The following is a 22271-nucleotide window of genomic DNA, read 5'->3' as shown; positions in this document are numbered from 1 at the left end:
GAGGATTAAAGTTAAATTTGAATTCAATGGAAACTGAATACACAAAACAGATTCCGAGAGATACATTTGTCAGCATAATTTTTTATATATATAAAAGCTTAAACATGCAAGAAAGTTAAAAGCATTTTATCTTTTTATGCATACTAAGAAATGCCTATGAAAAGGACATAAAATGAGGGTATAATAAAAAAAATGACATTTAAATATTAAAAAGAAAATGAGTGTTTGCAAATTAAACAGAAGAAAATATGGTAGAATTAAATATTAGGAAAAAGGAACAAATCTCATATGTAAAAATTTCAATCCTCTTTACTCAACCACACTATATTAATTAGGTAATCTATAATTTATGGGGAACAAATCTTCTTATCTCAAATATTAATTGTTATTTTTATTAATATAAGCCACCCCACACTATAAATATGTTTGTTCTTCAACTCTCATTTACCACCATTATCATCATCTCTCTATCACGCACACATATTCTTCCTTTACCTTATTTTATATAAGAAATGGCTTCTTATGAATCACAAAGAGATGTCGCTGAATTGGCGACCCTTGAACAAACTAAAAAGAATGTGGAGGATGTCGAGGAGGTTCTAAAGAAACTCGAACAAACTTATTTGGGGAAGGAAAAAGTCACAGATGATACGCTTTTGAGTGACGAAGAAATGGAAAAGTTCAATCAGATGATGAACTGTGTAAAACTTCTGAACAATTGTTTGACAAAGATAGGACAGTCATTGCCGCTAAAAGAAGGAGAAAGAGAATTAGTTGAAGTTGAAGTTGATTTCAAGAATATACCCTAATTAAATGTTGAATCATAACAATAACGATGATGGTGATATATGTCATATGTTGGTTCTTTTTTTGTTTCTTGACGGCTAGATATTTGTCCGGCTTTGTAACCGAGCATATAAATAAAATAAAAATTATATAAAAAGTTTTTTTTTTTTTTTTAACATCTGATATTACTTTAGTTTATCTCAAGAAGTCCATAGAAACCTTCAAATTTCCATTGACACCAATTATTTTCACCATGGCATGAGGGAATTAGCTCGATACGGGTTCAAAATTAATCAAACTATCAAAGGCTTGGATGGATTTGATTATGAGTTAAATAAGTTTCACTTAAATTTGTAACGCTTTTCCTTAAAGTACGACCACGACAGAAGAAGGCACACAAATTGAGGAATCGCCTCTCCTCAACTTGGTGCAGTTAATATATACTAATTAATTAACACTTATGTTATGGATCCTGTAAATAATGAATGCATTAACTTTTTTCAATTAAAAATAAAAACGAAATTTAATCAAAGTATATCATAGAGAATAATATATAGTGGATTCTGATAACTTAATTTGCTAAAAAAGTTGTATATATGTAGACCGGCCTCAATTACTTAGGAATATATGTTTATTAAACCATAAATGATTAAACAGACTGGACGAACTTATTTCCTCAAACCAACCGTACGTGGGAATAGTCTCTCCGGCGAGGAGTTTACGGTGTCGGTTAGTGGCCGGCGCCAGAGCTGGTGGGAGAATGTTTGGCCTGGTCGCTATCAACAATCGTTGAGCTTGAACATATCCTCTTCACGTCATATCTATTTATATCGAAATTGGTTACAGCGTTTAGGCCTCTGAATTTAATTGCCGCGATATCGTACGCCTCCGCTGCTTCTTCTTGCGTGCCTTCATCATAGTTACAAAATGTGATATTTAATAATTCAAAGGCTATGATATAATTCCATATGTATAGAAGTGGTTCATACTAAATGTTCCAAGGTACAAGTCCTTGTTTCCAGCAACTCTTCCAATTCTGGCTTGCCACCTTCCATGTTGATGATGCCTACATGAGTTATACATGCATGATCATCATGATCTAATTCCATGCATGTACATGTACATATATAAATATATACAAGTTTCACATATATGTCCAAATCAAACCTTGTAACTCCTCTATACACGGAAGCTCCCCTCGAAAACCCGCTGCTATTCCTATGATTATGATATGTAATTACAAAGCGTTTGTTAATGGTTAAATGCATATGACTATATAAGGTCCATAAATATCATTACAAACCCACTGTTGAGTAATTACCTCCTCAACATGGCAACAAATTCTTGCCGATTCATGTTATTGAGTTCCTCGATCTCCTTTTCGTAATTACTCAACTGAATAAAAGAGCGTCAAAGGAACTGATATCACAAGCCAAATCTATGTAGTTCCATCAAAATCAAGTCAATAAAATCGGAAAATGATTACATTCAAGATCCAAAATATCGAAATAAGTATGGAAACTGTTATGTTGCATGTATATAAGTGTACATATATAAAACACACTTGCATGTAATAAAGGAGTTAGAAGTGGAGCTAGGTACGGGACCAGAAAGATCAAACTCACAGGGAAATTTAAGTGAGTGGTAGGACCCCAATACTTCAGAGCCGCTAAATCATATGCCCTCGCTGCTTTCTCCTCCTCATCATACCCTCCTATTTTAGTAAGTATTAATTCTACTATTAAATGTTTTTCTATAATTATCAGAAGGTAACAAGGTTAATTTTTACTTCGAAGGCCAAAAATAGGGCAACAAGAAATGAACGAGGGATCTCATGCATAATAGGTTGTAAAATAAAGTTCTGGCTTACCAAGATACACTGTGATTGATCAAGAAGCGAATTCGAAAGTACATACGAAGCCAAAATTAAATAATTGTTAGTAAGATTATTGATGCATGATAGCATATTGAATCGGAAAATTATTTTGTATTTGTTTTTTCTGACCTTGTCTTCCTCTCCTTGTCTGTCCCTCCTTCTTACAGCTATTATCCCATAAGTGAGCTTCATATCTCCCTGTCCATCTATGCCTGTATACACGCACAACATAAATATGTGTCGACACAATTATACATAATCTACAAAATAAAATGACAAATATACATAAGTAACATAATTGTGGCATTCACATTTTTCTTACGTGTAAGTTTGAGACATCATTTAAACCAAAACAAATGTTTGAGACGTCATTATTTAATAACGTACGTACCTTGTAACTCCACGATACTGAGAAGTTCTTTGTCCATAACTATCAACCGACTTCCGAGGAACGGATTCCTTTACCTGAGGTTTAACAACCAATCTCTTCCGCTTCTCATCTACCTTAACCGGTTCTTCGACCCGTGCGGATACATTCGATTCGTTGATCAAATCAGAACAAGCCCCATGGCTCAAAGCCAATGATAGCATTGAGCCATTGGTGTTATAACCAGTCTCTTCGTTACTAAAATGACTAATATTATTGCTCGTACCAGCCTCTTCAGTAACGTAATGACTCGAGAGTGGGAATGCTGGAGTGCCTTGCTCTAACCAAGATTTGAAAACCGAGACCGAACCGACCCTCTCAAAACCTCCATAATCATTGCTAAGGTTCGGATCTAGGTTCGGGTAATGTGGTGTAACTACGGTTTGGTCGTGGAGAAGGTAACCGGGTGGGTTTAACCTGTTAACCACAGTGGTGCAGTTGACATTGGTTTGGTTATGGTTTATAGGATACTCGGTTTGATGAGAGTTTGAGAGGAGATCTTCCACCTTTGGAACGTCTTCATCATGATGATGATGATCAAAGTTAATATCATATCTCCAAACTACACATAAAATAGAAATCAAATTAAGAATATTAATAGTGGCCACACCAACAACATATATATACCAGGGGGATGATGTGTGAAGAAGAGAGTACCATCGGAACCGTCATGCCTAAGTTCTTCTTCTTCACTATTGCAGATTCTCAAAGGAGGTGTCAATGAAAATCCCAACCATTTCTTCATCTCTCTCTCTCTCTCTAGCTGTCTTTCTCGCTCTTAGTTTATATGTATAGGGTTTCGTTTTATATGATTTGTAGTCTCATACGTGCGAATATACATTAATATTTTTCATAAGTCTAAAACATTTAATAAATTATATAATTAAAAAGGTGGAAAAAAGATTTGAGACAAAACAGGTGGCGGTGAAGTTTTGTCGTAAGCATGAAAGAAAGGAAGAGGAAGTTTCTCTCTCCCTCACTCTTTCACATTCTCTTTCACACACACTTGCATCTGACTTCTAGAGTTTTGTGCCCACTCTCCCTCGGATCTTTTCGATGTATACGTATATATATATGGGAGATACACATGACACACTACAATGAAAATTTTCGTTCTTTGGTATTTGATTAACTTTTCCGTAAAAAAAGCACACAGTAGCGCTTAAAAAAGTCAGTATTTTGTTTCTTTCGAAATATGTTAATTAGACAATAATACATTTCTTTTATTAATGTCTTTCTTTCGATATAATTTGGGATATTTTTTAATAAACTTAAAGAACATTACATAATTTAAAAGTAAACAAAATTTGTACTAAAATTAGTAGTATTGCAAGGAAATTTCTCCTTAGACGATAAAAATGTGTTTTTGATTGCTCATTCAATCGATCCGTTTGAAAATGATTCTAACTGTGATGGAGAAGCCTGAAATGATCTTGCTGTTTTCGCAGATTAGACAAAGATCAATCTAAAAGATAAAAGATATATATAGCTGGAGTGTTTGGCAATATGCTATCTAACTCATAAAATTTGCCTCAAGTGTGAGAAGCGGATAATGTGACGGTATAACCTTTGAAAACAGACACACAAAATATGATAGAACAAAAGAATAAGTGATCTCTCTTATTTGGTTGATTATATTGCATATGTTGCTTATAGATAGAAAATGAAATTGTGTTCCAAGCTGTTAACCAAGACTTAGTGGGTAGTTTGTCCATACTCGCCACCCACATAACGAAATGTCGTTCTACACAAAAAGCCACAATTGTTTTCTTTAACAACTGAAAAATGAATTTGTGATTTTATATCTTGCTACGGGCATCGGAAATATTCCAACCTCTTCTACGAGGTAATCGACAATGCCATTACAGAACAAACCTTTTCTTACAATTACCTAGTTTGTAGTATACAAAATAAAAATCGAGAGGTCTTAGCTACAGAAGTTGTCTCCATGAATAATTTCACAGTAAGTAGTTTAGTTATATGTATTAATGTGACAATTTGTTTTATAAAACATTAGATTAAGAAAGTGAAAAAACACCATTATATTTGCTAACTCACAAAACATTTATACATGTCTATCTTAATCTATCAGTATGCAACACCTAAGGCCTAAGGTGAGAGAGATTCAAGCCCATGGGCTGATTTACTGAATTCAGATGACGGTTAATTTTCAATTCGCTGGCAATAATATTTATAGTTCTCTGGGAAAATATTCTGCAAGCTAATAAAAATCTGTGTATAAAAAAAAAAAAACCCTACAGCTCCGTCTTCTCTCCAGTCTCACAATTTTCCTCATATTTATAAATCCGTAAGGGAAATTTTCTAGAAACTCACCAAAAAAAAGTATTCTTTGAATTCAAAGAGAAACCCAAACTAGGGTTTCCATAATCCCTTTTCTACTATATCTCCCACTCTCATAAATCCGATCGCTAAAATCGCCACGATCCTTACTTTCTGGTAAGCTCTCAAGCGAAACCCACTAAAAGTTTCGTCTTTTTCTTCTTCGCATCAAAATCTGATAAGGGAAGAGAACAGTGAAGGAGAGAAGCTAGCTGACGATACTAATTCAAGGCATTGTTTGACTTGTATGCAACAAACCAGGACTGGATTTTGAAATCTCGGTTTTTAGGGTTTTTGTAGTGGGGTTAAGTTAACACAATGGATGACCTTGAACAGGCAATAGTAATTAGCTTTGAAACTGGTGCTGTTGATTCGGCTTTAAAGTCTCAAGCTGTTACTTATTGTCAGCAAATCAAAGAGACTCCTTCTATTTGTAGTATATGTATTGAGAAGTTATGGTTTTCTAAGCTTGTCCAAGTTCAGTTCTGGTGTTTGCAAACGCTTCAGGATGTTTTAAGGGTTAAATATGGATCTATGAGCTTGGATGAGCAGAGTTATGTGAGGAAATCAGTGTTTTCAATGGCTTGTTTGGAGGTTATTGATAATGAGAATGCTGGTAGAGTTGTGGAAGGACCTCCTTTTGTTAAAAACAAGCTTGCACAGGTTTTGGCTACTTTGATCTATTATGAGTACCCTTTGATTTGGTCCTCGGTGTTTCTTGATTTCATGCTTCATTTGTGCAAAGGTGCTGTTGTGATCGACATGTTTTGTCGGGTTTTGAATGCCTTGGACGATGAGTTGATTAGCTTGGATTACCCCCGGACACCAGAAGAGATATCTGTTGCTGCTCGAGTCAAGGATGCAATGAGGCAACAATGTGTCCCTCAGATAGCCAGAGCATGGTATGACATTGTATCGATGTACAAGAATTCCGATCCTGATCTTTCTGCTACTGTGTTAGATTGCATGAGAAGATTTGTATCTTGGATTGACATTGGTTTGGTTGCCAATGATGCATTTGTTCCACTGCTGTTTGAATTGATTTTGTCTGATGGATTGTCTGAACAAGTCCGCGGTGCAGCAGCTGGGTGTGTCTTAGCCATGGTTTCTAAGCGGATGGATCCCCAGTCAAAACTGCCCCTTTTGCAGACCCTTCAAATCAGTCGTGTTTTTGGTTTAGTATCCGGAGATGTTGATTCCGATTTGGTATCAAAAGTATCTGCTTTGCTTACTGGCTATGCTGTTGAGGTTCTAGAATGCCATAAGCGTTTGAACTCAGAGGACACCAAGGCAGTCTCCATGGATTTGCTGAACGAAGTTCTGCCATCAGTTTTTTATGTCATGCAGAAGTGTGAGGTGGATTCTACTTTTAGCATCGTCCAGTTTCTCCTGGGTTATGTTTCCACTCTCAAAGGCCTCCCTGCATTGAAGGAGAAGCAGCTGCTCCACATTACACAGATTCTCGAAGTGATAAGAATTCAGATTTGCTATGATCCTATGTATCGTAATAACCTTAATTCACTGGATAAAACTGGATTGGAGGAGGAAGATAGAATGTCCGAGTTTAGAAAAGATCTCTTTGTCTTATTACGTACAGTGGGCCGTGTTGCTCCTGAAGTTACTCAGCATTTCATTCGTAACTCACTAGCAAATGCTGTTGAATCTTCATCGGAGAGCAATGTTGAAGAAGTGGAAGCTGCGCTCTCGCTTTTGTATTCATTCGGAGAGTCTATGACCGAGGAGGCCATGAAAACAGGATCTGGGTGTTTGAGTGAACTAATTCCGATGCTCTTGACCACACAGTTCCCTGGTCATTCACATAGACTTGTTGCACTAGTGTACTTAGAAAACATAACAAGGTACATGAAGTTTATTCAGGAAAACTCCCAGTACATTCCCAATGTTCTTGGTGCTTTCCTTGATGATAGGGGTTTGCATCACCAGAATTTCTATGTGAGCCGTAGAGCTGGTTACTTGTTCATGAGAGTCGTGAAATTGTTAAAATCAAAGCTTGTACCATTCATTGACAAGATCTTGCAGGTAAGGGTTTGATTTTCATTTTCTCTTATCTACAGCTCGTTTGATCTGAAGGCTAGTTATCCATTTTTGTATATCCGATGTATTTTCTTGTTTAATTTTTTTGTCTAACTATCTTTTTATGAAAAATCAGAACCTTCAAGATACGTTGTCCCAGTTGACGACTATGAACTTTGCATCAAGAGAACTTACTGGAACTGAAGATGGCAGTCACATTTTTGAGGTTTGACTACCACTTGAAGCTGCTGTTTTCATATATGTACTTCTGCTTGGAAAAAAGGAAATTTTTTCAGTACTCTAAAAAAAATCTCTCAACTCCTAATGCGTTTTTCTGTAGGCTATTGGCATAATCATAGGGTTGGAGGATGTCCCGGCTGAAAAGCAGTCAGATTATTTGTCTTTACTGCTTACCCCTCTCTGTCAACAGGTTTTCGTTTCTACCATTCTCTTGTTCATGAAACTTTTTGGCAATAATTATGGTCAGGTGTACTCACACTCTTTCCATGTGATATGATTGTACCAGATTGAGGCAGGACTTGTGCAGGCAAAAGTTGCAAGTTCCGAAGACTTTCCTGTGAAAATTGCAAATATCCAATTTGCTATTGTGGCAATTAATGCGCTCAGCAAGGTTTGTGTTCGTTTATTCTAGTTTCTGCACGTGAGATTTGTTACTTGGTACTTCAAATTTTACCCTCTTCTGGGCTTGTCCTTACACTTTTGCTTGCAATTCAGGGCTTCAACGAACGTCTTGTTACTGCTAGTCGTCCTGGAATTGGTCTCATGTTTAAGCAGGTTTGTAAACAAGATGGTCTTTTCCCTCTTATGAATCATGTATTGCTTTGCAACCTGTCTTTCAATGCTTTTGTACTTTTTGCAACTTCAGTTGTTGACTGTAATTCTCTGCCCTAATTGAAACTGCTCTGTATTTACTCTTTACTGACCATTGGTAACCTTCTCCGTAATGTAGACACTGGATGTTCTTCTAAGGGTGCTAATTGAATTTCCAAAGGTCGAGCCTTTGCGGAGTAAGGTATGAGTTTAGTTGTATTTTATTAAGTAGACATATTGTAATCAGTAGTGTTGCATATTCTTTTCCATTAAGTTATTGATTCACAGGTCAGTGATTAGCTTGTTCCCCTTTTCTGTAGGTCACATCATTCATACACCGTATGGTTGATACCCTTGGATCCGCTGTGTTCCCTTATCTTCCCAAGGCTTTGGAACAGCTACTTGCTGACAGTGAGGTAAAACGAAAATTTCAAACCTCCCCTTATTATTCAATGCTCCACTGCTTTCATTTCCTTTAATTAATATTAAGTTGATCTCCTACGATTCACTTACTTACCTGGGAGTAATATCTACTAATCAAGATACGTCATTTCGGGCAATGATGCTGCACACTAATTTGATTACTTCTTCAACAAAAAGTCTTACTGTGTATGTGTATTGTTGCAGCCAAAGGAAATGGTTGGTTTCATGGTATTACTCAATCAGCTTATCTGCAAATTCAACAGCGCTCTCCATGATATACTGGAAGAAGTATATCCCGTGGTTGCTGTTAGGATTTTCAATGTAATTCCAAGAGATGGGCTCCCTTCACGCCCTGGGGCTGTTACTGAGGTATTTCGTTTGATTTTCTTTCTTAACTCAATTTTATGATCTGCAATTGTAACTTGAGAACCTGCTGATATCGTAGCATCCTTTACATCCAGTCATATATCCTTTTTTTTTTGGTGTAGGAAATGAGGGAACTGATAGAGCTTCAAAGGATGCTGTATACATTTCTTCATGTTATAGCCACACACGATCTTTCTTCTGTATTTCTTACGCCGAAAAGTAGGGCGTATCTAGATCCTATGATGCAGCTGGTTTTGAATACTTCTTGTAATCACAAGGATATTACCGTACGTAAGGTTTGTAACACTTTCCCTTTGGTTGCATATTCATTTAATTTTGATGATCTTTTTCGCTTACTTATTATCCACTTGTTTTACTCTTTGCCATAAAAATAGGCGTGCGTGCAGATATTTATAAAGCTTATTAAAGATTGGTGTGCCGAGCCATATAGCGAGGAGAAGGTAGGCTTGTTAAATAATTTTTATTAACCTTCTTTTCTTCATGAAAGAAGGACAAATGTCATAATCAAGAACTATTTTTGCTTTCAGGTTCCAGGTTTTCAGAATTTCGTGATCGAAGCGTTTGCAACAAACTGTTGTTTGTACAGTGTGCTAGATAAATCCTTCAATTTCAGTGATGCAAATACGGTAAGCTTAAGAAACTTCAATTCTCTTTTCATTTTGGAGTTTTATCTGTCCGTTGCAGTTGTATAAACTTCTGAATTGTTTCCACAACTGACTGGGTTTCTTCCTTCGCTATGCATCGCAGCACGCATTGTTCGGGGAAATCATCACGGCTCAGAAAGTAATGTATGAAAAATTTGGTAATACGTTTCTCATGCATCTTATGTCGAAAAGTTTCCCATCAGCACATATTCCACAAGATTTGGCGGAGCAGTATTGCCAAAAGTTGCAGGTTTGTTAAGTTTTACTCCCTCAAAACGACCATAAGTAGATAAAAAATTATCTCGTCTTGTGCTTAAACATAGTCTCTCCTTTCCGTGTTTGGTATTCCAGGGCAATGATATCCGAAGCCTCAAGTCATACTACCAGTCCCTTATAGAAAATCTCCGGCTTCAACAAAACGGGAGTCACGTTTTCAGATAGCATTCGAAATACAGCTAGTTTCATAGAAAGAAAGGTCTCTCAGGTCAATTCCGCTACGAGCTCTAATGGTTTTACCAAGAAAGCTCTCTTCCTCAATTTTTGTACATGACAGGTTTGAAGTCATGTGCTTAATATAATGTTCATCTCTTTACAGGCTTCTCCAGATGTAAATAGTATTTGTCAATGTCTACTTGAGAGGTGGCAACAAGGTTCGCTTTCACCATCCAGATCAAATTAGATCAAAAGCTTGAGAGAGATTCATACTGTTGTTGATGTTGGTTCTTCTCAAATCTGCAGTTGTATCTTCTTACACATAATCATGTTCTCCGACTCGAACCAAGGGCCTTACAAGTTGTTCCAGTGCACACACACACTCTGAGGCAGATCAGCTGTTATTTCTTATTGCGCTTTGTTGTGAGATTGTGTCTATAAAGCCCTTCCTTTTTTGGTCCTATCTCCAAGTTTTGATGGTCTTATAACTCTCTGCAGTCGATGTTTTCTGTTTTTCTTTGTCCATGAAAATACTTTAGAAAAAAACTATGAGAGATCATAAAAGACAGACACACAAAACAATTTTGGCTGAATTTTGTTTTCCTATTTTATTCATTTAATTAATATGAAATTGTATTATTTTTCGATATTGAGGTCTCCTCTTATTTTCTAACTTATTTTGAGACACCAAACACAGATTGTTCTTTTGACAATTGAAGTGGCAAAGAAAATAAAAAGAGGTTAAAAAAAACTAAGATAAAAGAGATCGAAACAATGAATTTGTTATATTTCGGGATGGCATTGATAGATAATTTAATATTTTGTGTAAACTACGTATTTTTACCCAAAAAATCTGAAATCTATATGTTTTTAAGTGTTAAAAAGTGTCATATCCGTAAAATTTTAATAAAAATAGCAATTTCCAAAATTTTATATGAAAAATAGCAAAATCAACAATAACCCTTAAAAAATAAAAGAGGGTTATATTTATATATTGTAACGGTGAAAAATCGTCATCTACTTCTTCTTGAAACCCTAGTTCCAAAATCTGCACACACACTCAGAAGAAGAAGACGTCATCTCTCTATCTCTGTCTTTCTGCTAATTTCACGAAGAATCTGAGAATATGCCAACCATCAGTGTTGGCAGAGACCGTTTGTTCGCTGCTCTTGGAGAATCCTATAGTAATTCAATTTCTTCTTCTCCTTCTTCTTTCTTTCTCTGATTTCATAGTGTGTGTTTTCTAATTTCGTCTTATCCTCTTTGTAATGCAGCTCAGGAAAAATTCGAGGAACTGTGTTTCAGTTTCGGTATCGAGCTTGACGATGTGGTGAGTGACTTCATTTTGATCTGCTTTTGTGATTTGATTCTTTTTTCAAATCCTGATTAAGGTTTTGCATCGTATATCAATGAAACAGACTACTGAAAAGGCAATAATCAGAAAAGAGAAGCACATCGATGAAGAAGCTGATGATGATGAAGAAATCATCTACAAGATTGAAATTCCTGCCAACAGGTTTATAAACTGTGACTTTTCTTCTTCTAGATTAAGGAATTGTTTAAGTATTAGGAAATTGATTCGGTATTTTGTTTATATCTCTAATTGCAGACCTGATTTGCTTTGCCTCGAAGGGCTTGCTCAATCTCTTCGCGTTTTCATCGAGAAACAGGAGATACCAACGTATACTCTTGCTGACATTAGCAAAGACAAGATCCTTCAAATGAATGTTAAACCTGAGGTGTGTGTGTTTCTGTCATAGCAAGTATCTTCTGATTTGGTTCCTTCTTTATTGAAACTTTTCTCCTTTTGTAGACATCGAAGATTCGTCCATTTGTTGTATGTGCTGTTTTAAGAGGTGTAACCTTTGACGAGGCTCGTTACAACAGCTTCATTGATCTTCAGGATAAGTTACATCAGAATATTTGCAGGTAAATGACATTGCTAGTTATAGGATCCATTTCTTCTCTCTTGTATTATTTCAATTATTAGCTACCATCATTGTGTTGGCTTGCATTTTGGGATTAAAAATTGGTTTCCATTTATTTAACTTTGCTACGCTGTACACATTTCAGGCGAAGGTCCTTGGTTGCTATTGGAACTCATGACCTTGATACATTGCAGGGTCCTTTCACATACGAGGTGATTGTCTGTTATTATCTTTCCTCTTCTTTTTTCGTGTCTACAGTCTTCCTCTACCTCTCGAAGAAGTAGAATACTGATCCAACTTTCATACAATCTGTTTCCTTTGATTTATGTTGACACTTTTGTTTAGTTGAGCTTTTTTCGTGTCTCATTAACTCTATGTATATTATTTTTCAGGCTTTGCCGCCAACGGATATAAATTTTGTACCTTTGAAGCAAGTAAGTCAATGTCATTATGGGTTCATCAACTAGTATCTCTGTTCAAAATAGTTACATGTGCCTGTGTTTCTTTGTTTAAATTCTGAATCATTCTTTCTCCTCGGTTATATAGATAAATGATTTTTAATGTAATGGTTATTTGGTTATAGCATGTTCTTTTTTTTTAATTTCTGGTACAATTTCTCACTTCTTCGTAGTGACAATCTAGTTTGTTTCATGTTTGTACCTAATACCAATTTCTTGGTCGCAGACAAAGAGCTTCAGGGCTGACGAACTTATTGAATTCTACAAGGTAAACAGTTAATCTGTTACTTTCTCGTATTGTGTTATGACATTTGTTACTCTTGTGAAATCGTAACTTCTTTGGAGCAAATAATCAACGAAAGATATCCCCGAACTTATGGATATGTATAGAATGAGATGAAATAATTGTTTACTCGCTGAATAACTACTTAGGCTTTCCGAAGGCTTTTCCTTGATGTGTGAAAGATTACTTTTGTTTGCAGTCTGATATGAAGCTGAAAAAGTTTCTACACATAATCGAGAATTCACCCGTCTTCCCTGTTTTATACGACAGTAAGAGGTATTTGTTCTTCCTACTTCTGTTCATTTTACCTCTAGGGTGAAGAAGTAAAGATGTCTATCAATCTATGATAAATACTTTCATAAACCAATCAATAATTTTCCTACTATAAATGAATTACGTACTGAAACATAATGAAAGCTCACTTTTGCAGAACTGTGCTGTCATTGCCACCTATTATCAATGGTGCACATTCAGCAATTACCTTACAGACAAAGAATGTCTTCATTGAATGTACTGCAACTGATTTGACGAAGGCCAAGATTGTTTTGAATACAATGGTATGTTGTTAACAAATCAAACCTACAGTGCTAACTGATCAATAGCTAACTAATCATTTAACGTTTTCCAGGTTACAACCTTCTCAGAATTTTGTGCCAGAAAATTTGAGATTGAGCCTGTTGAAGTTACATACGACGATGGAAAGTCATACATCTATCCGGATTTAGCTGTCTATGATATGGAAGTTCCTCTCTCTTTCATTACAGACTCAATTGGAGTCTCTTTAAAGGTGGAACAGGTAATAAAGACATCACTGTTGTCAATTTGTAATGGTTGAACCAGCCTCATTTTCTTATTTGAGATGTCGATTTTAGAGGCTACTGTGCAATGATTTTAATCATTTGTTATGTGAAATGGATTTTGTACCTTTCAGGTTACAAGTCTGCTGACCCGAATGCAGCTGCAAGCTGAGCAAGCAAAATCTAGTGATAACCAGTGTGCCATCAAAGTACATGTACCCCCCAGCAGGAGCGACGTTCTCCACCCTTGTGATGTTATGGAGGTATATTTTCATAGCTAAAACCCTTCTGTGTTGGTGACATAATGCCATTATGATGATTCTCCATATAACTAATCATTTTGCTTGTATTTCACCAGGATGTTGCCATTGCCTATGGTTTCAATAACATTCCAACAAGAAAGCCTGCTTCGATAAAACCACTGACTTTGAATGAGCTCACTGATCTTCTAAGAATAGAGGTATTTGCACTTCCATTTAACTGTTGCATCAGCTCACAGAGATCTGTGTCTGTGTTTCTTGTTAAATTACTTTTAAGCATTTGTTTCTCAGGGAAATTATCTATTTTATATTTTGAATTTAGATTGCGATGTGTGTGTACACGGAGGTGGTAACGTGGCTACTATGCTCACATAAGGAAAACTTTGCGATGCTAAATAGAGAGGATGTTAATTCAGCCGTCATAGTTGGGAACCCGCGGTCTGCTGATTTTGAGGTTCCTTTCAAATAATTTGGTCATCTCTTTGTAAACTTTTCCAATGGTAATGCTTTGCTAATTGTTTCATTATATGTTGAAATAGGCCATGAGGAGGGCTCTCATGCCCGGATTATTGAAGACAGTTGGTCACAACAATAAATACCCTAAACCAATTAAGGTAAACCCATATCTCTGGTGCCGTTAGCTAGATTTGAGATTTTAGTGTCCCGTGAATGATAAATCTTTTTCTTTCTGTTAAAGATTTTTGAAATCAGTGATGTGGTCATGTTGGATGAGAGCAAAGACGTTGGTGCATCCAATCGTCGCCATCTCGCTGCACTATACTGTGGTGCTACTTCTGGATTTGAGGTATGGATTTCATTTGCTAACTATGATATCGTCGTTATGTAACTTATTTTCTCAAGTTTGCGCAACTTCATCAATTGATATGCTTTCTCTGTATAATTCTTGATTCAGCTTATCCATGGCCTGGTCGATAGGATCATGGAAGTGATGGCAATACCATTTCTAACAATCCATGAAAATAACGTACCAATCAATGAAAAAGACGGATACTATGTAAAGCTCTCCCAAGTAAGCTCTCCTTTCGATCTGCAAGCATCTTAAGATTTTTCATTATCGACTAACTCAAGATCCTAATCTATCTCTCTTTTGCGTTCTGCAAAAGGAACCCGAGTTTCTACCGGGCAGGCAAGCTAGCATCATTGTCAGAGGGAAACATATTGGTAACTTTGGAATCGTGCATCCTGAGGTATCACTCATTTAAGTCTCCTTGCTTGATCCAAATAGCTGCAATAATTTTTCAAATCGTTTTTCTTTTCTTTTGTTTCCATCAGGTTTTGAACAACTTTGACATCCCTGATCCATGCTCTTACTTGGAGTTAGACATCGAAGCTATCTTATAGAAAAAGAAACCAACCAAAATGTTTTCTTCTCTTTGTGCAATATCGTTATCTGGATTATTTGAAGTTGTTGATTTTGTTTGGTTAGAGGATCTAGAACACGCATGTCGAGAGAATTACTACAAATATTTAACTGCTCTGCTGTTTTTTACCCCATTTGTAAGATCCAGCTTTTATTTTCAATTCGATTGTAATTTTCATTTAGAATTTGTTTAGTTTCTTAACTGACAGCAAATTTTTTTTTACAAGGGATAACATGCCTAATTTTTATAGCCAAATAATCTAGATTCTTAGAAACTAAGAACGAATCTAAACACTAAACAAACTCTAAATCCTAAGTTTTCTCAATAAACCTTAAATTTATAACTCTAAACCCTACAAAAGTGGCCTATCCTTTTAAATCCTCAAGTCTTTCTAGTTGTTCTATTTTATGAACTTTGAAGTAGTTTGATTTTAAAGTGACGTTGAATAATGAAAATGAGGCGTAGAAGACTATTGTGGCACTCCGCACTTGTATGTGTGTGTATGAGGATATATGTGTAAACCAGAAAGGGACTCAACGACTGGTTTATTTTTAGGAACTTAACGAGTTTCATTCTTTCGATTATAGTGTTTATTATATATTCAAGCAAAGTACATCATAATACACGTGATTAATTAATTATCTTGACCCTAATAAAATATCGATGAGAAATGGACCAAGGTCAAAAGCAACCTCTGATGATGCCACACTCCGCGGCTGCCACAATTTTTATATCTTTATGTATGTTCCTTTTTTCAAATATACTCAAAATTCGGATCCAAAATTCTTTTATATATATATATTGAAAACACCTGAAATCATGATTACATTTCTCTCTTTTTTCGTTTCTTGATCTTTTTATAAACAAATTTTTCTTCATTTGGTTCTTTCGTATGGTAAGAAAAGGAAAACTAGCTAGAAGTCAAAAGTTTTTTTACATTAATTCAAATTCTAATACACTTTATATGATATATTTTCATCCATTCCTTCGTTTTTTAAACTTTCTATCACCACTAAGCCGATTTGATTGAATTGAATGCATTGATCTCATTCATATTATTCTCATTCAAATTCAAAATATATTTCTGTAATGATGAAGTCTAGTGCAACTTGATATTCCAAGTCAAAATTAGTTAAACCAACCAAGTTATCAGTTCGGTTCAATTTCAACTATATTTTGCATCATTGGATAAAACAACAACAATTAAAATAACATAGTTGGCTATTCTCTAGAAGAAGTTGATGAATATCTGAGTACGTATAATGCTAATCTGATACAAAGATTTAACTGACTAAAAATGTGAAAATTTGGAGAATTGTCTTTCTACTTCACATCACCACGTGCTAATTGTGTCACTGGACTGTACTAACACATCTTTGTTTTAGCCCATTTTCTTATATATTAGAAGGACAATCCCACTAATCCGGAGATGAGCATGTCTTTTGGCAGAAAGTTAGTAAAAAAAACTCGCAAGTATATATCTAAATCGGAATCTAACAGTCAAAAGTGGTCACATGTACAACAATTTTGACTCGAAACTTCTACGTAAATGCAAATTCAGCAATGAGAGACTCAATCCTCAATATCCCAAATTATATGAACTAAAGGGGTCATTTGGAAGTTAGAACAAAATTTTATAGGGGTCAAACACTAATTTTAACCAAATATTTTCTCAAATTCAATCAAATTACATTAAAAATAACTAATATATAAAAATTATAGGGGTCATGTGACCCCCTTCATCCCTTCTTACCGCAGGCGAGTTTGTTTGAGCCGACTTAGATCATCACTATAGGATGTATCACTTTCTCGTTAAACTATTAACGATTGCCAAACTTTTTGCCAATAAAATATAATGAAAAGCTACGTAACTTTTAATATAGAGCTTTCAAATCTCCTTAAAATCAGATTCCTCAAAAAAAAAGCTCTTCGATACTATTTTTATGGGATTAAAGAAAAAGGAGAGACTACGTTAAGATTTTAAATAAAAAATAGACAAACGAATTTGTCAATTGAGGTTAAAATATTTGGCAAGAAAGTTTGTTGCCATGTCGCTCTCAAAATACTTTAAAATGTTGAAAAGTAAAATTGATGATAATGAACAAATTGACCTTAACGATAATCGAAAATCTCCCTTCTCTTCGTATTTAACTACTATTTTATTGAAAAACTATGTGTGCACCATCTCATACCGTCATACGGCTACCACGTAGAATTTATTCAAAACAAATAATACAAAACAAATTCGAACTAAATTTTCTTGCGCATGCAACATGTCTTTTTTGTGACTCGCCACGAGAAGATTTAGTGGAATTATAATTTCATTATACAAAATTAGTGGAATTCTCAACTAAATGAAAAAAACCTTGAATTATTTTAATCTCCAAAACAATTTAAACAAAAATGGTAGATCAATATCAGATGAAATTTCTACAAATTGTGAATATACTAATTACAATTTCTTTTTCTTTAATCACAATTGTAGGAGAAAAAATAAAATATAATTGACTGAGTTTTATATATTAAAAGTTGTATTTTCTTTTAACAACTCAGCCTAACGAAGAAAACAAAGGATACCGTTGTCTCAAGTCAATGGTGTGGCCAAAGGTATTGGGATCACATTCTAACTTCACAAAGAGAAAAAAATAATCTAACCTCTTTATTATTTTGTTTGTTAAATTAATCCAACCTCTTGATTAATATTATTTTTGACAGAACTAACATAATATATTTAGCAGAAGCAACCATGTCTTCTAGAAGAAAATGAATATATGCTATATATATAACCAATTCATTAACAACTTACAAGTGTATGATATAGTACAGTAAGCAAAAAAGTATGAGATGGCTTGAGATAGTCAAAGATTTTTCTAATAGATCCAAATATGTATCTGGAATTGTCTAGTTCACGTTATAATAACACATTTTACCTATCTTCTTCTTAGAAATTATTACGAAACTATATTATAACTAACCAAAACATTTTTCATTTGATTATATGCTTAGTGGCAAATGCCATCTTTGATGGCTTTATAAGACTGCAGACTTACTTTTTGGAGTCTTCACCAATCTATCACCTCTCTCTTTCTCTCTCTCTCCAATTTCTCACTAACCCTTTTTTCAAAGAAGTTTCCATATATAATCTCTATATGTTCATTCATTCAGAAAAATAAAATAAAAACCATTAATCAAATATAGACAAAATCTTGTGAAAGAAAACAAACACAGAGAGATTCTTTCAGTTTCAGATGAAACCAATGAGATTTTCTTGGAAGAATATATGTCTTCCCATAAGCTGCATCAATAACACAAACCAGAAGAAGACTACAACAACAAACCCACCAAAGGAAAAACTTCTTCTTCTCTCCAGACAAACCTCTGTTCCAAGCAGAGTCTACATGTCCGATTTCAGCAATTCAACCATCTCACTCAACGACTTCTCAAACTCTTTCTTCATAAACATTCACATATTCACCTACGAAGAGCTCAAAACGATCACACAAGGCTTCTCAAAGTATAATTTCCTCGGTGAAGGAGGTTTCGGGGAAGTCTACAAAGGTTTCGTTGATGATAGCCTCAAGACTGGTTTGAAAGATCAGCCTGTTGCTGTTAAGGCTTTGAAACGAGAAGGTGGACAAGGCCATAGAGAGTGGCTGGTAATGATTTCTTCTCCATCTGCATATCAATGAATCACATTTCAAGAATTATATAGCAGCTTATATAAGAATGGAACCATAAAACTAATAGTAAACGTTTCTTCGAGATTCTGCAGGCTGAAGTTATAATCCTTGGTCAGTTGAAGCATCCACATCTGGTAAATTTGGTCGGATACTGCTGTGAGGATGATGAGAGGCTTCTAGTATACGAGTACATGGAACGAGGCAATCTGGAAGACCATTTATTTCAAAGTGAGTTGGTTAAAAGACCAAAACCATACAAAAGGTCCAAAAATGATTGTTATAGAGATGCAGATTACTAACAATATGAGTACTGTTTGGTGCAATGCAGAGTATGGTGGAGCCTTGCCTTGGTTAACAAGAGTGAAGATTCTTCTAGGTGCTGCGAAAGGCCTTGAGTTCCTTCACAAACAAGAGAAACCTGTCATATACAGAGATTTTAAGCCTTCCAACATCCTCTTGAGCTCGGTAATTCGAATGCTTCGGTGCCTATTTTGCATTTCCATATATCTGTTATCATGTCAAATAACTTAAAATCTCAATATCTAAAACTTTCAGGACTTCAGCTCTAAGCTTTCAGATTTCGGCTTAGCCACAGATGGATCAGAGGAAGAAGACTCAAACTTTACCAAAAGTGTAATGGGCACAGAAGGATATGCAGCTCCAGAATACATCTCAGCAGGTTAAAGAACATAACAATAAGGCTACTTGTCATAAAGCCGGTGCATTATTAGCTTACATGTTTTCTTGGTGAATTTCAGGTAATCTGACGACAATGAGTGACGTGTTCAGTTTTGGGGTGGTGCTTTTGGAGATGCTAACAGCTAGAAAGGCAGTGGAGAAGTACCGGGCACAGAGAGGGAGGAACCTAGTGGAATGGGCAAGACCCATGTTAAAGGATCCCAACAAGCTTGAACGGATCATAGACCCGAGTCTCGAAGGGAAATACTCGGTAGAAGGCATCAGAAAGGCAGCTGCTTTGGCTTACCAGTGCCTGAGCCACAACCCTAAGTCACGACCAACTATGACCACTGTGGTTAAAACCCTAGAGCCTATTCTAGACCTCAAAGATATCCAAAACGGACCGTTTGTGTACATTGTTCCAGTAGCAGGTGTAAGTGAAGTTCATGAGATCAAATGTAAGGATGATGTCAAAGTCGTAAAAGAGGAAACAGAGAAGGACGCAAAAGTCTTCCCACGACACCGAGCAGGTCGAAGGAACAGACGTAAACACAAGGCAATGAGGTCTCGTGCAGTATATTCAGACACTGCTCTATACAAGAGTCTAGGAACCAGTTTATATAATCCAGCCAACTAAATTGATGCACAAAAAGCAAAATTATTTAATTTTTATACAGGTATAGTATAGATATTAGGATACGTTAGTATACAGGGAATATACGAAGAAGTTGTGTTAGAGAAATGAAGATACCATAAGGTTTCATAAAATTCTGCACATGTTGTGATAGAAACGTAGCTTAAAAAGTGAGCTACATAGATATTTAGCAATCAATTTTCAATTTTGTAACCACAGATGTATAAGTCTGAATTGTATGCGTGTTCAAAAGGGACAGTATTACTTGGATTTTTTTCACCACAAAGATTCCACAGCAAATCCTAAATTGACTGTAGTTCACCAACTAAGAATTTCAGTGGTAAGCATGTTATTCCTAGTCAATGTTTAAGTATCTGGGTACATACGCAAGCATGTTTCAATTTCAGACAAAACAGTTTCACATGAAGCCAAAGATTAGATTACATACCTTGGTGATGAAGAAAAAAGACTTCTCAATCTTACCAAACCCCACTCAAAAAGACGTGTAGGAAAACTCTTCTGTGGTTGCTTTCGTCTCCTCGAATTTCTATATGGCCTGATTGACAAACGAACAATAAGAAGCAGCCATTTGGTGGATCAGTCTTTTTCAATGGAGACTTCAATACCTAACAGATTACGTCACTAATGAAAACTGAAGCAATTGAGAGAACTTTGATGAACCAAAGTGATTATCCAATTTTGATGAGATCAGTAAAACATTACAGATCTACATCTACTACTGGCACTGGCTTACATCATCACTTAATCTAGACACATTCCTGTTAGCTTCTAAGTTCAATAGGTAGACAATGATGTGGAATCTACTCAGTATCTCGGATTGATTGATTGATTGAGTAAAAAAAAAATTCTCTACCATTACACCTAAGATTCTTATTAACAGCTTATATTAGTAACACTAAAAGACATTCCAGAAAATCTTCAAGGCTTGAATGCCACACTGAAGCAAGAAGACTTCCAAATACCAAAATATCTCCAATTAAATCAACTTCTTCTTTCTTTTCCTCCTATGCTTCTTTTTGACTACTCCGCTTTTAGCATCCTCATCAGTTTGATCTCGTAGCCAGTCCGCATGATACTTCTCATCATACGGAACAACTTCTCCATCGACAAACGGCTCTCCTGCAAAAAAAACTATGAATGTTTTAAGAAAAAAGAAAGATCTACAGGTACTAAATTTAAGAGCTACAACTCCTCTAGTCCACCAAAGAAACCCAACAAAATGAGAATAAGCACATAATCCTAAAATTTTGAGATATAATGGTTGCAACATACGAGTTTTTCACAAGAAAGAGCAAAACAAACCTCCGTATCTATTGTCACCATCCACTATAAACGAATCTGGTAAAACCCATTTAACATCAGGCAGAGCTGCAATCGAATACAAGCCAAAGTTTCAACATTTGCCACGAAACTATGAACAAGTGAACCAAAACTCCAAAGAAAGAAGACGAGATCAAAATGTTCTTACATCTAATCTTGTAAGTCAAAGGTTCATGAATCCTGCAGCCAAATGCATAGTAGTACTTTGTAGATACAGAGTATATCGATCTCTTAGCTTCTTCTTCGCTGCAAACAACAAAGCAACCTCAATCATATACCAAAAAGCTTCGATTTTTAAATTAAAAACTGGACTTTTCGAGTGTGATCAGTGTTACCTCCCTAGAGCCATGGCTAGGGTTTCGACAAAGCTTTGGACAATGTGATTTCGAGTTGGGTATCCATTGGGAGGCTTCATGAGAACCAGCCAGTGCTTGTAATCGCATCCCTCGACTAAACTCGGTACTCGAATTAACTCAGACCAACTAGTCGTTTCCGAGTTAATAGAACCAGAGTTACCGGAGAATGGAGACAACGGAGAAAGTCGGAACCGGACGGCCGCCGTCAAATTTAACGGTCTTCTGATGATCCTCGCCATTGATAATGATGGTCCAACATTAAAGGCGATGAAACTTCAATAAACGTCAGAGCCT

The 22271-nt window shown here is 35.7% G+C and overlaps 7 protein-coding genes and 2 long non-coding RNA genes across 17 annotated transcripts; 5 read left to right on the top strand and 4 right to left on the bottom strand.

The window, feature by feature from the left end:
- Positions 1-443: 443 nt before the first annotated feature.
- On the top strand, positions 444-1139 carry AT1G72580 (uncharacterized protein). Its single transcript, NM_105917.2, has 2 exons — positions 444-872; positions 945-1139. Exon 1 carries the CDS (start codon positions 513-515, stop codon positions 807-809), a length of 297 nt encoding a protein of 98 aa, NP_177402.1. The 5' UTR covers positions 444-512; the 3' UTR covers positions 810-872; positions 945-1139.
- Positions 1140-1516: 377 nt separating this feature from the next.
- On the bottom strand, positions 1517-3834 carry AT1G72570 (Integrase-type DNA-binding superfamily protein; the record flags this gene model as incomplete). Its single annotated transcript, NM_105916.2, has 9 exons — positions 1517-1695; positions 1776-1852; positions 1954-2004; positions 2108-2181; positions 2412-2500; positions 2657-2665; positions 2792-2874; positions 3054-3651; positions 3747-3834. 9 exons carry the CDS (start codon positions 3832-3834, stop codon positions 1517-1519), a joined length of 1248 nt encoding a protein of 415 aa, NP_177401.2.
- Positions 3835-5183: 1349 nt separating this feature from the next.
- On the top strand, positions 5184-10848 carry PSD (ARM repeat superfamily protein; the record flags this gene model as incomplete). Of its 7 annotated transcripts, none has more annotated exons than NM_001198454.2 (15): positions 5184-7469; positions 7600-7689; positions 7804-7893; positions 7990-8094; positions 8199-8258; positions 8434-8496; positions 8615-8710; positions 8922-9086; positions 9206-9379; positions 9479-9544; positions 9632-9730; positions 9852-9998; positions 10100-10232; positions 10344-10398; positions 10487-10848. In NM_001198454.2, 13 exons carry the CDS (start codon positions 5748-5750, stop codon positions 10187-10189), a joined length of 2967 nt encoding a protein of 988 aa, NP_001185383.1. In that variant the 3' UTR covers positions 10190-10232; positions 10344-10398; positions 10487-10848. The 7 variants fall into 7 exon arrangements, with proteins under 7 accessions (NP_001185383.1, NP_001321949.1, NP_001321946.1 ...); NM_001334540.1 differs by having other exon boundaries at positions 10100-10257; NM_001334539.1 differs by having other exon boundaries at positions 10100-10257; positions 10344-10848.
- Positions 5437-5642, bottom strand: AT1G09323. The gene has a single exon (NR_139604.1). It is a non-coding gene; the product is annotated as an other RNA (long non-coding RNA).
- A 254-nt stretch (positions 10849-11102) lies between the features above and the next one.
- Positions 11103-15527, top strand: AT1G72550 (tRNA synthetase beta subunit family protein). Of its 2 annotated transcripts, none has more exons than NM_105914.5 (19): positions 11103-11364; positions 11455-11510; positions 11599-11696; positions 11790-11919; positions 11994-12109; positions 12254-12320; positions 12501-12542; positions 12793-12834; positions 13049-13125; positions 13280-13406; positions 13478-13645; positions 13781-13909; positions 14005-14106; positions 14229-14360; positions 14446-14520; positions 14604-14711; positions 14820-14936; positions 15031-15114; positions 15200-15527. In NM_105914.5, exons 1-19 carry the CDS (start codon positions 11307-11309, stop codon positions 15266-15268), a joined length of 1797 nt encoding a protein of 598 aa, NP_177399.1. In that variant the 5' UTR covers positions 11103-11306; the 3' UTR covers positions 15269-15527. The 2 variants fall into 2 exon arrangements, with proteins under 2 accessions (NP_177399.1, NP_849879.1); NM_179548.1 differs by having other exon boundaries at positions 11200-11364; positions 15190-15464.
- Positions 15528-18545: 3018 nt separating this feature from the next.
- On the top strand, positions 18546-20338 carry AT1G72540 (Protein kinase superfamily protein; the record flags this gene model as incomplete). Its single annotated transcript, NM_105913.2, has 5 exons — positions 18546-18944; positions 19061-19196; positions 19297-19433; positions 19524-19647; positions 19727-20338. The coding sequence occupies 5 exons, from the start codon at positions 18546-18548 to the stop codon at positions 20281-20283; spliced, it is 1353 nt and encodes a 450-aa protein (NP_177398.1). The 3' UTR covers positions 20284-20338.
- AT1G72545 (uncharacterized protein) lies at positions 18798-19475 on the bottom strand (the record flags this gene model as incomplete). The annotated part of the gene is made up of 3 exons (NM_001334538.1): positions 19398-19475; positions 19269-19367; positions 18798-18963 (listed from the first exon to the last, which is right to left on the bottom strand). Exons 1-3 carry the CDS (start codon positions 19469-19471, stop codon positions 18798-18800), a joined length of 339 nt encoding a protein of 112 aa, NP_001321092.1. The 5' UTR covers positions 19472-19475.
- A 232-nt stretch (positions 20339-20570) lies between the features above and the next one.
- On the bottom strand, positions 20571-22261 carry AT1G72530 (plastid developmental protein DAG; the record flags this gene model as incomplete). 2 transcript variants are annotated; one of them, NM_105912.2, is made up of 4 exons in its annotated part: positions 20571-21420; positions 21604-21669; positions 21770-21867; positions 21957-22261. In NM_105912.2, the coding sequence occupies 4 exons, from the start codon at positions 22214-22216 to the stop codon at positions 21278-21280; spliced, it is 567 nt and encodes a 188-aa protein (NP_177397.1). The 2 variants fall into 2 exon arrangements, with proteins under 2 accessions (NP_177397.1, NP_001154468.1); NM_001160996.1 differs by having other exon boundaries at positions 21278-21432; positions 21957-22216.
- AT1G09317 lies at positions 20753-21074 on the top strand. Its single transcript, NR_139603.1, has one exon. It is a non-coding gene; the product is annotated as an other RNA (long non-coding RNA).
- Positions 22262-22271: the final 10 nt, after the last annotated feature.

Source organism: Arabidopsis thaliana, assembly GCF_000001735.4.
Source record: "Arabidopsis thaliana chromosome 1 sequence".
In the NCBI taxonomy this organism is placed as follows: domain Eukaryota; kingdom Viridiplantae; phylum Streptophyta; class Magnoliopsida; order Brassicales; family Brassicaceae; genus Arabidopsis; species Arabidopsis thaliana.
Note: the sequence above shows the minus strand (reverse complement) of the source record. Positions and strands in the feature narration are given on the sequence as shown.